At 35.6% G+C, this 13,489-nt stretch overlaps 2 protein-coding genes across 3 annotated transcripts; one reads left to right on the forward strand and one right to left on the reverse strand.

Annotated features, from left to right (window-relative positions):
• The first annotated feature begins 491 nt into the window (after positions 1-491).
• On the forward strand, positions 492-6,426 carry LOC120007649 (hexokinase-2-like). Of its 2 annotated transcripts, XM_038858024.1 has the most exons (10): positions 496-602; positions 700-984; positions 2,378-2,522; positions 2,618-2,800; positions 3,212-3,286; positions 3,552-3,707; positions 3,790-3,888; positions 3,993-4,123; positions 5,063-5,144; positions 5,653-6,426. In XM_038858024.1, exons 1-10 carry the CDS (start codon positions 580-582, stop codon positions 6,007-6,009), a joined length of 1,536 nt encoding a protein of 511 aa, XP_038713952.1. In that variant the 5' UTR covers positions 496-579; the 3' UTR covers positions 6,010-6,426. The 2 variants fall into 2 exon arrangements, with proteins under 2 accessions (XP_038713953.1, XP_038713952.1); XM_038858025.1 differs by lacking the exon at positions 2,618-2,800 and having other exon boundaries at positions 492-602; positions 5,653-6,015.
• Positions 6,427-9,175: 2,749 nt separating this feature from the next.
• Positions 9,176-12,613, reverse strand: LOC120007651 (auxin-responsive protein IAA26-like). The gene is made up of 6 exons (XM_038858026.1): positions 12,055-12,613; positions 11,388-11,941; positions 10,598-10,875; positions 10,141-10,288; positions 9,693-9,757; positions 9,176-9,571 (listed from the first exon to the last, which is right to left on the reverse strand). The coding sequence occupies exons 2-6, from the start codon at positions 11,882-11,884 to the stop codon at positions 9,513-9,515; spliced, it is 1,047 nt and encodes a 348-aa protein (XP_038713954.1). The 5' UTR covers positions 11,885-11,941; positions 12,055-12,613; the 3' UTR covers positions 9,176-9,512.
• Between the last annotated feature and the right edge of the window lie 876 nt (positions 12,614-13,489).

Here is a 13,489-nt window from a genome sequence, read left to right on the forward strand (position 1 = left end):
CAACTTTAATTTTAAAAAAAATATCAACTTTAATTTTAAAAAATATTATTGAGTTCGTAAAAAATATCAAAATATAAATATATTTTTTTAAAAAAATATTTCAAATACTAAAAATTATAACCTCATTTTAAGATATCATATTTATTAAATTTCTTGGGACTTACAGGAGTCTCCCTTATCAAGTGCCTATTTAAAGATAATTATTGTGGTTTCCATGCAAATGAAAAAAAATAAAAAAATGAAAGCTATTATTAATTTTTAAATATGGGAAAATTATTATTTCTTATGGCTATAATTTAATTTAGGGAAATCAAATCAAAAGAGTAAAGTTGATATCTTTCACCAAGAATTTCGCATCTATCCCTTAAAAGTGGATCCCTCCAATAAAATAGCAAATGCTGCTTTCCTACACGAACCATAAATAAAAATTAAAATCAAATTAAAAAAATGGTGTATCCGAAGTATGCTTCATACTTGTTGTTTCCTTAATATAACTTACTTTCACTCTTTACCTTGGGATAACCTAAATAAATCGAAAACAATGCCAAAAGCGAAAAGAAACGAACAATTGTAATAGAGATGGCATTTTTTGTAACCAAAAAGTAATCTTTTTCAATATCTTTTTAACACCCACACAATCAAGATTTCCCATTGTATAAAGATCTCATTTTTTGCGTGTTTTGCTCTCTGGGTTTTTAGTTTTATTGTGAGAATGGGGAAGGTGGCGGTGAGGGTGGCGTTGGGGGTGGCTGTGGTGGCGGCTGTAGCGGCGGCGGTGGTGGTGAGGAGGAGGATGAGGAAAGATGGGAAATATGGTAAGGCGATGGAGATAGTGAAGGAGCTGGAAGAGAAGTGTGGGACACCCATTGGGAAGCTACGACAGGTGGCTGATGCCATGACTGTGGAGATGCATGCTGGGTTGGCATCTGAGGGTGGCAGCAAGCTCAAGATGCTCATCAGCTATGTGGACAATTTACCAACTGGGTATTGCCAATTCTTCCTCATATATTAGTGTGATGATTAATGAATGTAATAGGGGCAGATGAATGTTTTTCTGATGATGTTTATTTGATTTATTTTGAATCAATTTTCACTGGGTGTTTTATTTTTTATTTTTTTTATTGATGTTTATGCATTTGGACACATGAATGTGGTTGAACCTTAGTCGGAATATGTGACTTTTTCCCTCGAATTGCTGGCAATCTACTATATATTTGTGTATTGGATATGTGTATGGTTGTGTGTGAGTGATTGATCCTATTTTGACTCAAGTGTAGGTGGGTGTTTGTCATTCACATCTCTGACTGAGGACATAGATATGATTTGAGTAAATGTTCATATGATCCCTGATTACTCCTGGAGTATTTGTTGTCCATTTTTCTACTTGTGTTGGCAAATCTAATATTTCAGTTTTGATTCATATACATGTGATTTTTTGTTCTGTGGTAAGATTTTGCTCCTATGAGTACATATATAGATATAAGTATAGGTATTTGAATGGTTGTATGTGTGCATAATTCTAGTACACATGTATGGTTGTATGTGTGCGAAACTTTACTTATAGATATGTGTGATCACTCTTTGGTGATCCAATTCATATCTAAAATATGCATTCTGTTTCTTCTTTAATTATTTGTGTGCGTGTCTGATATTTAACACATTCGAACTCCAGTTTAGTTGCTGTTCATTTCTATCATTTTTTTGTCTTTGTAGTTTGTATTTCTTCTGATGTGATAGAGTTGCTTAATGCTTAGAATTTCTCAATGGTTGGAAAATGGATTTGTTAAGGATATTTATTATTTTCAAAGAGGCGATAAACTCTTTTTGCTTAAAAAAATAAGCAGTCCTATTATTTTACTCTTTTTTTTTGTTGTTCAAGTTAATTATGATATGTTAGCAAAAGTATGAAAGCTGATTTACCTTCACATTTCCTATATTTATTTATTTTTACCTATATTCACGCTGAAATGTTTTGAATTTCGAGTTTACCCAGATGGATCTCCTACAATATTATTTATTTTACATAATTATGTTCACATATGTCTTCAACTGTGTTATTTAAGCTCAAAATAGCCAAACTTAGCCTCACGTCTCTTACGCTCTTGTCAGTCTTATGCCAAGAGTAGTAATTGGAGACAACATGCAGTTTTGATGTCATTCTCAGCAGCTCGAAAAATTAAATCTTCAATAGTTCACCTGAGGCCTCAACTTGTAACTGTTGAATAAAATGTGCCTGTTTTACCAGAAATATGTTAGCATCATGTGGTCTCTGATTGGACCATTATCCTACTCATTATTCTCGGTCAAATTTATATGTGTAGTTAGTTTGAGAGACAGTGTAGTTGAATCAGGTGCTTGTTTGTTATTTTTATGACAGGAATGAAGAAGGATTATTTTATGCGTTAGATCTTGGTGGAACAAACTTCCGTGTGTTGAGGGTGCAGTTAAAGCATGGCGGTATCGCTAACCAAGAATTTGAGGAGGTGTCAATACCTCCAAATCTGATGACTGGGACTTCAGATGTAAGTACTTATACTCTCAAAGAAAGTGCGCATGAATCAATTTGGTTTTGAACGTCTCTCAGATTTCAAAATATCTTTTTTATTTCTTTTTTTAGGCACTATTTGACTATATTGTAGCCGAACTTGCAAAATTTGTCGCTCAAGAGAGTGAAGATTTTCAAGTTGCTCCTGGAAAACAAAGGGAACTCGGCTTCACCTTCTCATTTCCTGTGATGCAATCATCCATAAATTCCGGGACTCTTCTTAGGTGGACAAAGGGATTCTCTATAGAGGATACAGTTAGTACTAACTGCTTGAACGCTTTCATTGTTTTAGAATTGATTGTTGCCTTGGTTTTAGATTAAGAACATATAAAAATCATCAGTCAACAAAACCATTTTCTGTTCGTAATGTTGCATGCAAGGTCCTAACATATTCATTTAAGTTGTTTGTTTTACAAAGTAAGGTTCTTAATGCGCATGTGGTGTGGCTTGAAGAGGTTTTTCGCCTAGTTCTTAGTTCACTGCAGCAATGCTAAGAATTGTGAGGGAGTTTGAACATTATGAATTTCACAGGCGGAGGAGTGAATGTATTCAATGTCTAAGGACATTAGAACTGTGTTCTATTTTTTTTCGATGTCTACAAATGTAGCTGGACACCTTTTTAATTCTGCTTTCTTGCTCAATGCTTCTTGATTGCTGGGGAAATAGGTTGGCCAGGATGTGGTGGCAGAGTTAACAAAAGCCTTGAAAAGACAGGGCCTTGATATGGTTGTCACTGCTCTGGTAAGTTATTCTTCTTCTTTTTTTTATGAATGACATTGATTTTCGTATTAGTTATTTTTAGCGCGTGGTAGGCTTTGAACCCTCGAGTGGCAACCAATAGGCCAAGAGCTCCTTGCTCAAGTTATTCTTCTTAACAACGTTACTCTGACCTTCTTCCTAATGTATATAGTAGCTCATTTATATTCTTCCACTGATATTCACTCTTCTTTGCTTATACTATTTATTACTGTTTGAATTTAGTCCTAATGGAAAGTGTTGACACTAGGTCAATGATACTGTTGGAACATTAGCTGGAGGGAGATATTTCAACAAGGATGTTGTTGCTGCTGTGATCTTAGGTACGGGAACAAATGCTGCTTATGTAGAACGTGCACAGGCAATACCAAAATGGCATGGTGTTCTACCTAAATCAGGGGAGATGGTTAGCATATTCTTAGTTACTTTTTAAATTGTTTGTCTCTGATAGTAAGATCTTAAAGTTGCTGTCAATGTTTGGAGTGCAGGTGATCAACATGGAGTGGGGTAACTTTAGGTCATCACATCTCCCGTTGACTGAGTACGATCATGCTTTGGATGTTGAGAGTTTAAACCCAGGGGAGCAGGTAATTGCAAAAGCCTATGTTTGTTAGTTTCACCAGCCTTCACTTAGCTTCTCTGACAACATAATAGTATGAATCTTCTTAGATTTTATTTAATTTCCTTACAGATTTTCGAGAAGATCATTTCTGGTATGTATTTGGGAGAAATTGTACGAAGAGTTCTATTGAGGATGGCTGAAGAAGCTGCCTTTTTCGGGGAAATTGTTCCGGAAAAACTCAAAGTTCCATTCATATTGAGGTGATTTCCACAGTTTCCATACATAGTGATGTAGAACCTGCGATGAACTCTATAATTTAAAATAGAAAAATTGATTGAGGAAAGGAAAGAGATGAAAGAAAAATGCAAGGGGGAGAAAAATTGAAGACAGATTGGGGGGAATAAATTCTTGTTTACTTTTCATGTCATGCTAAAATGCTGGCACAAAAACTATAAACGGATTCATATGTAAACGAAATCTATACTTTGTGGCCGCAATTTGCAAGATCTTAGTCAAAGTAGGAATAAAATATGAAGGCTGACCAAAATAAACCAAAGATGTTATTATGCCTACAAATGTATTAAAATCCCCATTGTAAATTTTAAATAAATAACTCATTTGTATGGATATCCTTATCAAGTCTTCTAGACTGAGAGGAACTTTGTTCTTTAGTCATGACGCTGGTAAGAGTCCAAAGATGTGTGATCTGTGTAGTTTCAGCAGGGCGTTGTTTAACGAGGAACTCATGCAAAAAATGTGGAGGAAGAAACAAGGGAGATAAGAGTGAGGGAGTATGGGCTAGGAAAGTTTTGAAGAAGAGGTTAAAAGGACGGAAAAGTTCCATTAGAGCCAAGTTTGTAACATCTTACTCAAAATAAAAATAGAACAAGAAAGGTTGCGTTACAAATAAAAATCTTATTTTGTGGTAATTTACCAGATTTTCAGTTTCTTCTGCGCCATTATTGAAATACTTGTCCAATTTTGTGGTAATTCACTGTTCTGCCCTACCATTCTTAGATTCTTCAAGTTGTACTGGTTATCTCATGCTCAATTATTGTTCACTGAATGATCATTTCTTTGTTGCCTCATGTTTGGACTTTTCTTTCACATTTTTGCTGTCTTTATATTCAATATGCATTGTTTCCCTAACAAAATTACCGATCATCTGGTTAGTTACTCTGCGAGATCTGAACGTGCAGGACACCTCACATGTCAGCCATGCATCATGATACATCTTCTGATCTTAAAGTGGTAGCAAAAAATTTCACAGATATCTTAGAGGTATGCTTAAACTCGCAAGCCATTCTTGATACTAAAACTAGTTTCAGACTTTTTTTCTGTGTTCCCATCTATTCACAATTGTTTTCTTTCATTTAATTTTTTGCACCATGGTTTTGAATACTTCTGAAGCCTATCATTCTGCTCCTCCTCATTAAAACGAAATTGGAAGCAGAGAAAGGTCCCCGGGAAACTTCATGTGGTCCTGCATATTTATAGTAGGATAATGCTTGAGACCCCCAAAAAGTGATCCCCAAAGACCCCCATTTAATGTGGAGTGTTGAATGTGAAGTGGGCCCTACATGTGTGTTTATAGTATAGCTAATGCTAGCATGGGGGAAGCTTGCTTTAACCGGCACCTTTTGCACATTTGAACGATTGAATTATGAATAGCAAAACTTCAAGTCAAACCCAAATGGTTTGAATCACTCAAAATCATGATGAAGCATCAATTGCTTCAATAACTTTGTGTGTACATAATTGTATATGTCTTTTTTTCTCTCTATTTCAGATTCCTAACACCTCCCTCAAAATGAGAAAAGTAGTTGTTGAGATCTGCAACATAGTGGCAACACGTGGTGCCCGACTTGCAGCAGCTGGGATCTTGGGTATCCTGAAGAAATTGGGAAGAGATGCAGTCAGGGATGGAGAGAACCAGAAGACAGTGATAGCCTTGGACGGTGGACTGTACGAGCACTATATTGAATACAGCAAGTGCTTGGAGAATACACTTGATGAATTGCTTGGTGACGAAGTTGCCAAAAGCATTGTGATGGAACACGCCAACGATGGCTCAGGCGTTGGAGCTGCCCTTCTTGCTGCCTCACATTCACAGTACCTTAACTACCTTGAAGTCGACGAGTCTTGAGAATAATGTAGAGAGCTTCTAGCAGTTTCACTTGCTGGTGATTTTCTGTTCCTGGTTTTATTTTCCAATATTTATAGGTAGTTTAGGATATGAACATAAGGAATCTTAAATTGTGGCTCGCGGGGAGAACATTTGATCAGGAAGCCTAGATAGCAACTGATCGAGCTCTTGCTCTCCTCTCTGGACCTTATTTTTATTCTTTCCTCCTGCTACTTCTTAGTTCCCATATCAAAAAATAATACAAGGATGAATTTCAAATATTTTTCAATTACATGCATTCTCTGTATGTAGGTATGCTACTTCTTTGCTAAAGGGGCTTGAAATATGTCAGGCCCAAGCTGACTTAGCATTCTGGGCCTAATTTTGTTATCAAATCCAGCCCAATCTGTCAACAGTAGGCTGTAGGATTTAGGCCGAGACTTTGTCCTCATTAGGATTAGGATTTAACAAGAGTAATTTTTTTTTTTTAAATTCTGATGATCGAGAACGACATTATACAAGATTGTTGTTAAAACATTTAATATAGGCCTAAACTAGGATCGTCAAACCCGCACACAAAGAAGTTTTTCGCCTGATGATATGGTAAGTTGGGCCAAAGCTCAGATGGGTTTAAACTCTGACTGTCAGATTTGCATGCACAAAATTTTCCCACTTGATGACATAATAAATTGGGTCAATGCTCAGCGTGAGATCACAAGGGTATTGCTCCCATTGATAATAGAAGAAGTCAAGACCTCTCGAATGCATATAGTTTAGCGCCACGATTTTTGACTATACATGTATACATCACCAAAGTGATTAGTATTCTTGTTAGTGGTAGATATGATTCCATTTATTATCCACAATACCTGATAGAGGCAACTACGTATTTGTAAAGAATAAAATATGATATTGACCAACAGAAGACTCTCCATCTTATTTGCTTTGACTTTTTTATTATTTTATGTACACCTAATTAATATATATATATATATATATATATATATATCAGGAATTCTCCTATGCGTATCTAATTTGCGGACTTAAAATACGCATCATTTTTTAAGAGTATGGATGAATGAAATGACGAGGGACATTCTTGTTCCTTTTTAGGAAATTGTATTAGTAGTGGCCTTCAATTTAAAAATAGGTTCTTGAATCTTGATTTCTGGCTACAGCTACTAATTTTTTGTGTGTCCAATTTTAATAAATTAGAGATTAGCTACCATAATTTGATATTATGCTAAACTACATACATACAGAAGAAGCTTCTTTTTCTTTTTTTTTTTATAAACCACATATATATTAAGAGAAGAAAAAAAAAACAGCAGGGCATCAAATGAGATGAACTGAGAACAAACTACGTACATGCAGAAGTTTATTAGACATTTTTGTGCATGATCCCTCAAATTAATTTTCAACGAACACTAGCCTTTTTTTATTCTTATTTAATGGCAACTGGTAATATACATTCCTGAACAAAAGAAACCACAAAATAAATATAAATAAATAAATTTGGTTTAGATTGACCATCGGTCCATCAGTATCTTGTATACGAGAGGGCCATTGAAGCATCGATTGTCAGCCCATCTAGTTCGAGAAATCGAAATGCAACCCAAGAAGAATTTGGGCCAGCCGGACATGGCCCAAACATTGAACCCAGGGAAGCCCATTTGGGCAGCCCACGGATGAGAAGCAATACTGCGATGGTTCTCTGTCGTGTTAATTAAAGGAAACACAATTTTGTTTTCTTTTAAATTCTCTTCTCTTCTCTCTTACCAAAATATAACTAGAAAATCCTAGGTTTCCTTGTTTGATACAACTCTCATAAACCCTATATATATATATATACACATAGACGGTAAAAACAGAGGCAATTTCTCCATCAGAGATGGATCAAGGAGAAGACACAAACAATGATAATAATATGCAGCAACAACAACAACAACAACAAACTGCAAAACAAACTGCTTTAATGGAGCAACTGAGGCAACAATATCTTGAAGTACCAGTAGTAGAGCAGCAACAACAATCACAATCACAATCACAATTTTTGATGCAACGATTAATTGCTCAACAAGTACTGCAGGTGGCACGATATCAACAATTCCTGAGAATGCAACCATATCTCTTCGCATTACAACGACAACAATGTCATAATTATCATTACTCTCAGCTTACATCGTTCTTAGAATATGATGATTCTTTCTTCTCTCCGTGGAGTCGGAATCCGAATAATCATCATCAGGATACTAGTGTTGATTCAAGTAATCAAACGAGGAAGCAGAGAATGATTTTTCAACCTGGCTCCTTCTTCAGTTACCATGTGAGTTTTATTAATTCCTCTAACTGGGTTGGTATATCTCTCACCATATTAAATTCACTGTGTCATTTTTTTTCCTCTTTTTTTTTAGTTATTCAGTTCAGCCTCTCAAGCACCATATCAATCTGAAGGATCAAAGCAAATTCAGAGATAGCAACTTAACGTACCCATAACGAGGAGAAATTACTCTTTTTTCTTTTTTTTGGAGTTGTTGTCAATGATTCTGGTTCTTTTGGTGTGGGCTTAGCTCCTTAAGGCTGTATTTTATTTTTTTTTGGTTGAGGTGTACTTTTTGTTGTCTGCAGATTTTTCTTGGAGTATGCCCTTATTTTTCTTTTTTTAATACAATTCTTACTTACCAAAAAAAAAATTACCATCGACTTTTATTAATCATCTGGTGTCTATATATATATATTACTCTTGAATAATAATAATAATGCGTTGATTGTCTTGTTCAATTCACCCATGTTAGGCAGCTCTCAATGAAAAAGACCTCTCAATGCTCCCCATGACATCTCCTATCTTCTGTCAACCTCCTATAGCCTACTTTGTTGACAAATTTCCTCCAGTAAAAAAGCACACATGATACCATACAAATCCTAGACACACAAATCCAAACCATGGAAATAATCAATAAAGCCAAGTGTTTGGGGGAACCAGAAGGCAACTGCCAAGACACAAGACAAAGAGAATCACTAGCTAAGCTATAGCACAAAATGGCTTTTAGTCTCTACTCTTTTGAACCAAAAAGCGAATGTTATCTTTCATACTTCTCATCCACCCAAACCCAAAAGCACTATCTGAATAGTTTACTTGGGCTACAGAAGTTTGAATGGAATCCCAAAAGAAAAAAAAGTTCAGGGATTTTACAACAAAAACAACCCCACTGTACTTTTACTTGTATATATGGCTTTATACAATTAAAGATGGGTTTGTCCTGCTAAACAGAGAGTATTACATGTCAAAAGGCATAAGATTATTGCTTTAAGCATTGCTTCAAACTACATTTGAGGTGAAAAGAGCATGTCAAAATAAACTAGAATTCAAAATTGGCAAAAAAAGAAGAGAGAAGAGAGTACACAGGCTTTCCACAATTAATATGTACTTCCAGTGCAACTTGATTCATAATACTAATCAAAACCAAAATTCAAAATAGACCACAAACTCTTTTCCTTCAAACTTCATGTCAAGGCAAAAGTTCTCATTTTCCTTTCAATGTCGCTGAGTCCAGTTTAGTCCTGTCTAGCTTTCCACTTGCAACTGGAAAAAAAAAAAAACCAAACAGAAGCGTTAATTCAGAATTAGAGATGATAAACACATGAGCTTTTTAATTAAATTCGAGGTAATCAAGGCTCTTTTCATCATTGTTACAGACACTCACGGCTTAAGGCAGAGACGTCGGAACTCTTCAAAACACGCAGCCTCTTCACCGTGCATACAAACATACTGCAAAGCACCATAATAAATGATTAGACGATCACAATACTCGAGTGATATTAGTACATCAAGCAAGAATTGAATAACCAGGAATACCATTCAGATTCTCACGATGTACAATGTTTTTCGTAGTATAAAAAAGGCAAGCGAAATTGAGAATGACATCGAGTGAAGAGACCTTATGCATGGTACAACACAAAAAATGAAGTGAAAGGGAACATGCTTCATTGATTAGGAGTCAAATGCTGTTTTTCTGGGCATACTAAACGACAAAAAAGCATATATTGGAGCTCTTTTAAGTTTTAATAGGCTCAATGACCAAGTGCTGGAATATAATATGAGATTAGGGGATTATTAAAACTGTATCAGATCCATAGTGATAACATGCTTACTGCCATGGGACATCCCCAACAAGCATCCTGTCTCCTTCATTATCCTCGTAAACAAGAGTATATTCGCCACTTCCATCCAATACACCAGTAATTGGTTTCTCTTCCTCTTCAGTGTTCATTGTTCCACCAGCAGAGGAATCTTTTTGAGCTAAACAAAGAAGTATGAGACGAAATATCAGATAACCATATCTTTGTACAGGTCACATTGACATATTCATGTAGTAATAAACTCATACTAGATCAAACAGTCCACAAATTGGAATCAGAAAATGAAATTCTTCTTATTTAAATGTCACAGATTGAATAAAATCACTCTACATATGGCAACTAGACTGCTTTTCAAAATCCTGTTGCATTAGTAAGCCAGACACCTTTATTGAAGCAAGTATTGAATCAATAATGCATGCAACTTATTTACACATGAAGCGAATCGTAAAATCAAGATTACTTAGATCACCTGCAAGAAGATCTCTAAAGAGTTCATCAACAGCTTTTGAAAGTTTTTCATAACTGTCATGGGCTTTTAGATCCACTTTCCTTCCAATTGGGATTCCATCCATGTTAATCTTCACAAACAAACCTTTATTGCAATTTTCAACTTGTTTTTCACAAGCAATCTTCTTGTTTGAGACACCATTTTGAGGTTCAGGAGATGCTTTAGAAGAACTGCTACTTGCCAGATTTTTCCTAAATGAACGGATTGGAGGCCAACCCACAACTGGACCAGGGGCAGTTCTGCTCATGAAAGGCCATTACAAGGTTAATTCAGGTCATGAAAAACAAGGCCATTCAACTGAGATTAACACTTCACACAATTGATAAAGATACAAAGAAAACAAGCATGTTCAAGTCTAAGCCATAACTATTTAACATACAAGGCTAAAGTTGGATAGTAATTAATAGAAAGAGCCAGACTTGCACAAAAAGGGAAAATGATGGGTTAATGTCACATTTAAGCTAAAAGACATCATGAATAAGCATTTGTATTGCAGGCATAGAAAATACTGTCTACACAGTAAGATCCTAAACAGAGAGGGGAAAAAGATAAAGACCCAGATCAAGATAGGAATATGTTATTAAATGTACAAATGGATAGACCATATCTATTATATTACATAGTAGGAAACATAAATAAGTTAAACAAACAATTATGCATGGACATGGACCCCATAAACAATAACTAACAATGTGATAAAGAAAAAAACACAAATATGACAGAGAAATTGGGAGACTAAAAGCTGGAGTACCTTTTCTGGGAGCTGTTGGGCACAGCAGTATTTGCAGGTGATGGTGAAAACGCCTTATTTTCTGCAGACTGCAAGTTTACTACTCTGGTGCAACAGGGTTGTGAGGATTCCTTTGCCATGACAGGCAAACTTTGATGGGTTGTAGATGGAAACTGAAGAAAAGAAGAACCCTTTGTAGACCATGGAGATGACAAATTTTCAGAAGAAGAGAGCTTTTGTGTTAGGTTCCCGTTGTTGGTGCTGCTAGTCATGGAAGAGAAGTAGCCAAGAGAGAGGTTAATAGACTTTTCATTATCTCTTTCTTTGTTGTTGTTTCTGGAGGAATTCTTCATGGACCAGTCTTGAACACCTGGTGGACCAAGCTTTAGTTCAAGATTTTTCTCCACAGAGGACCCATGGACTCGCTCTTCATCTCTCTTCACAAGCCACTCTCTCTCTTTGGGAATCAAATCTAGCAAATTAGGACAAGCCTTAGCATTCTTCGAACAACTATCCATTTCTACTTGACAGTTGAAACAACAATGATGATGATTTTCTGATTTTGCTTTCTATACCTGAAAAGGCCATAACAATGGAGAATCTCAGGAAAAAAAAATACAACAAGATGAAAATCACGTATAAAAAGAACCAAACAGATGAAGTTAAAAGATTGAAACTGGTCACTGACCTTCAAATCCTCAACCGAAGTACAAATCTTGAACAGCCACATCTCTAAATCGTCAATAAGAGTCCACACAGATTCCAAATAAAAAACCCAGATTGAAAATTGTGTTAAACTTGAGATCTTCACTAGAACACGGGAATCCAGAAACTAAGACAACACGAAAGCTTTCCACCACAAAAATCTTCAACGCATAAAAGAAACAGAAACCCGGCCACAATAGATGAATGAACACCTCTAAAGGAAATAAAACTCCCAACCCACAAAAGCAAAAGGCATACAACAGATGTATCTTGCAGTCTTGCTTTTGTACTGTTTTTAAGCAAGCTTAGCGGGTTCTCTGTAAGGAGAGACTTGGACTTGTTTATAAGATGAGGGGGACAAAAGACAGTGGGGGTAGAATTGAAAAAATGCGAGATTTAGGAACTAGGATTACCAAGATGGGTGTAAAAGCGAACAAAAACCCTGAAAGAAGATTCCTGTTAAATCTGGACCCCAAAAACAGGAACCAGAGAGAATTCAGAATTCAGAGCATAAATAACACACGCAACCCCAACCTAAATAACATTTTTATGTTGTTCTGTTGAAGAAGCGAAGCGTGCTGTGCAGACCTCCCTCAATTAAAAAAGTAAACTTTTTATTAGAGTTTGTTTTGTAAAGGGTATATACGAGAGTCTGTGTGTTTAAAAAATATAAATAAATTCCACCAACAAGGTTAGGAGGTGGTTCAACAAAAGTGCTAGGGATTCTAGTAAAAAACATCACAGTCATCTCAATAGTAGATCTGTCACTCTTTTATTCAATCACTAAGTTTTGTGGGCCCCTACATTTACATCAATTAAGGGACAAGATACACTATTAGAATAATTGACATGTTTTTTATTGGGATCCTTAACATTTTTGGGTTACATCAATCAATGGATAAGATCCACTACTGAAATCATTGAAATGTTTTTTATTGGGATCCCTAACATTTTTTGGTGACTATCGACTGGGCTAAACATATGTATGTCTAATCTGCCCTACTACTCGTCCAAGCAATTGAGATCCCAGTGATCCCAATTAGAGGGTGTATGGAAGAGATTAAAAGTGCAAGTGGGGCCCATCACTTGCACTTTTAATCTCCTCTATACACCTCAGTAACTGAGATCATTGGAATCTCAATTGCTGGGACAAATAACTTTTTCAATGCCCAATATTCTATTCGAATGCGAAGCACATTTCTGAGTTCTATTTTTTTAAAACAAAAAAACTTTAAAAATTATACTCCACCAATATATGCAAAATTCATTAATAAACTATAATATAATTTAGGCGGCTTTAATAATAAAAAATGTTAGTCAGCTTTAAAATTTTCACCAAATAATTTATTTCACGATTTATAAATTAACATATGCTAGACAACTTAAAAATAAATATTTAATTGTATAAAATAAGCTCT

This window comes from Tripterygium wilfordii, chromosome 10 (assembly GCF_013401445.1).
Source record: "Tripterygium wilfordii isolate XIE 37 chromosome 10, ASM1340144v1, whole genome shotgun sequence".
Classification (NCBI taxonomy): domain Eukaryota; kingdom Viridiplantae; phylum Streptophyta; class Magnoliopsida; order Celastrales; family Celastraceae; genus Tripterygium; species Tripterygium wilfordii.

What these genes read in the sequence shown, in the direction of transcription:
- LOC120007649 (XM_038858024.1), top strand. Translation starts at nt 580, where the DNA reads ATGGCATTTTTTGTAACCAAAAA. An exon ending in GATTCTCTATAGAGGATACA is followed by an intron (nt 2,801 to 3,211) that starts GTTAGTACTAAC and finishes CTGGGGAAATAG; the next exon opens with GTTGGCCAGGATGTGGTGGC. An exon ending in GTTTAAACCCAGGGGAGCAG is followed by an intron (nt 3,889 to 3,992) that starts GTAATTGCAAAA and finishes ATTTCCTTACAG; the next exon opens with ATTTTCGAGAAGATCATTTC.
- LOC120007651 (XM_038858026.1), bottom strand. Translation starts at nt 11,884, where the DNA reads ATGGATAGTTGTTCGAAGAATGCTAAGGCTTGTCCTAATTTGCTAGAT. An exon ending in CCCAACAGCTCCCAGAAAAG is followed by an intron (nt 10,876 to 11,387) that starts GTACTCCAGCTT and finishes TTTCATGAGCAG; the next exon opens with AACTGCCCCTGGTCCAGTTG. An exon ending in GTTGGGGATGTCCCATGGCA is followed by an intron (nt 9,758 to 10,140) that starts GTAAGCATGTTA and finishes GGTGCTTTGCAG; the next exon opens with TATGTTTGTATGCACGGTGA.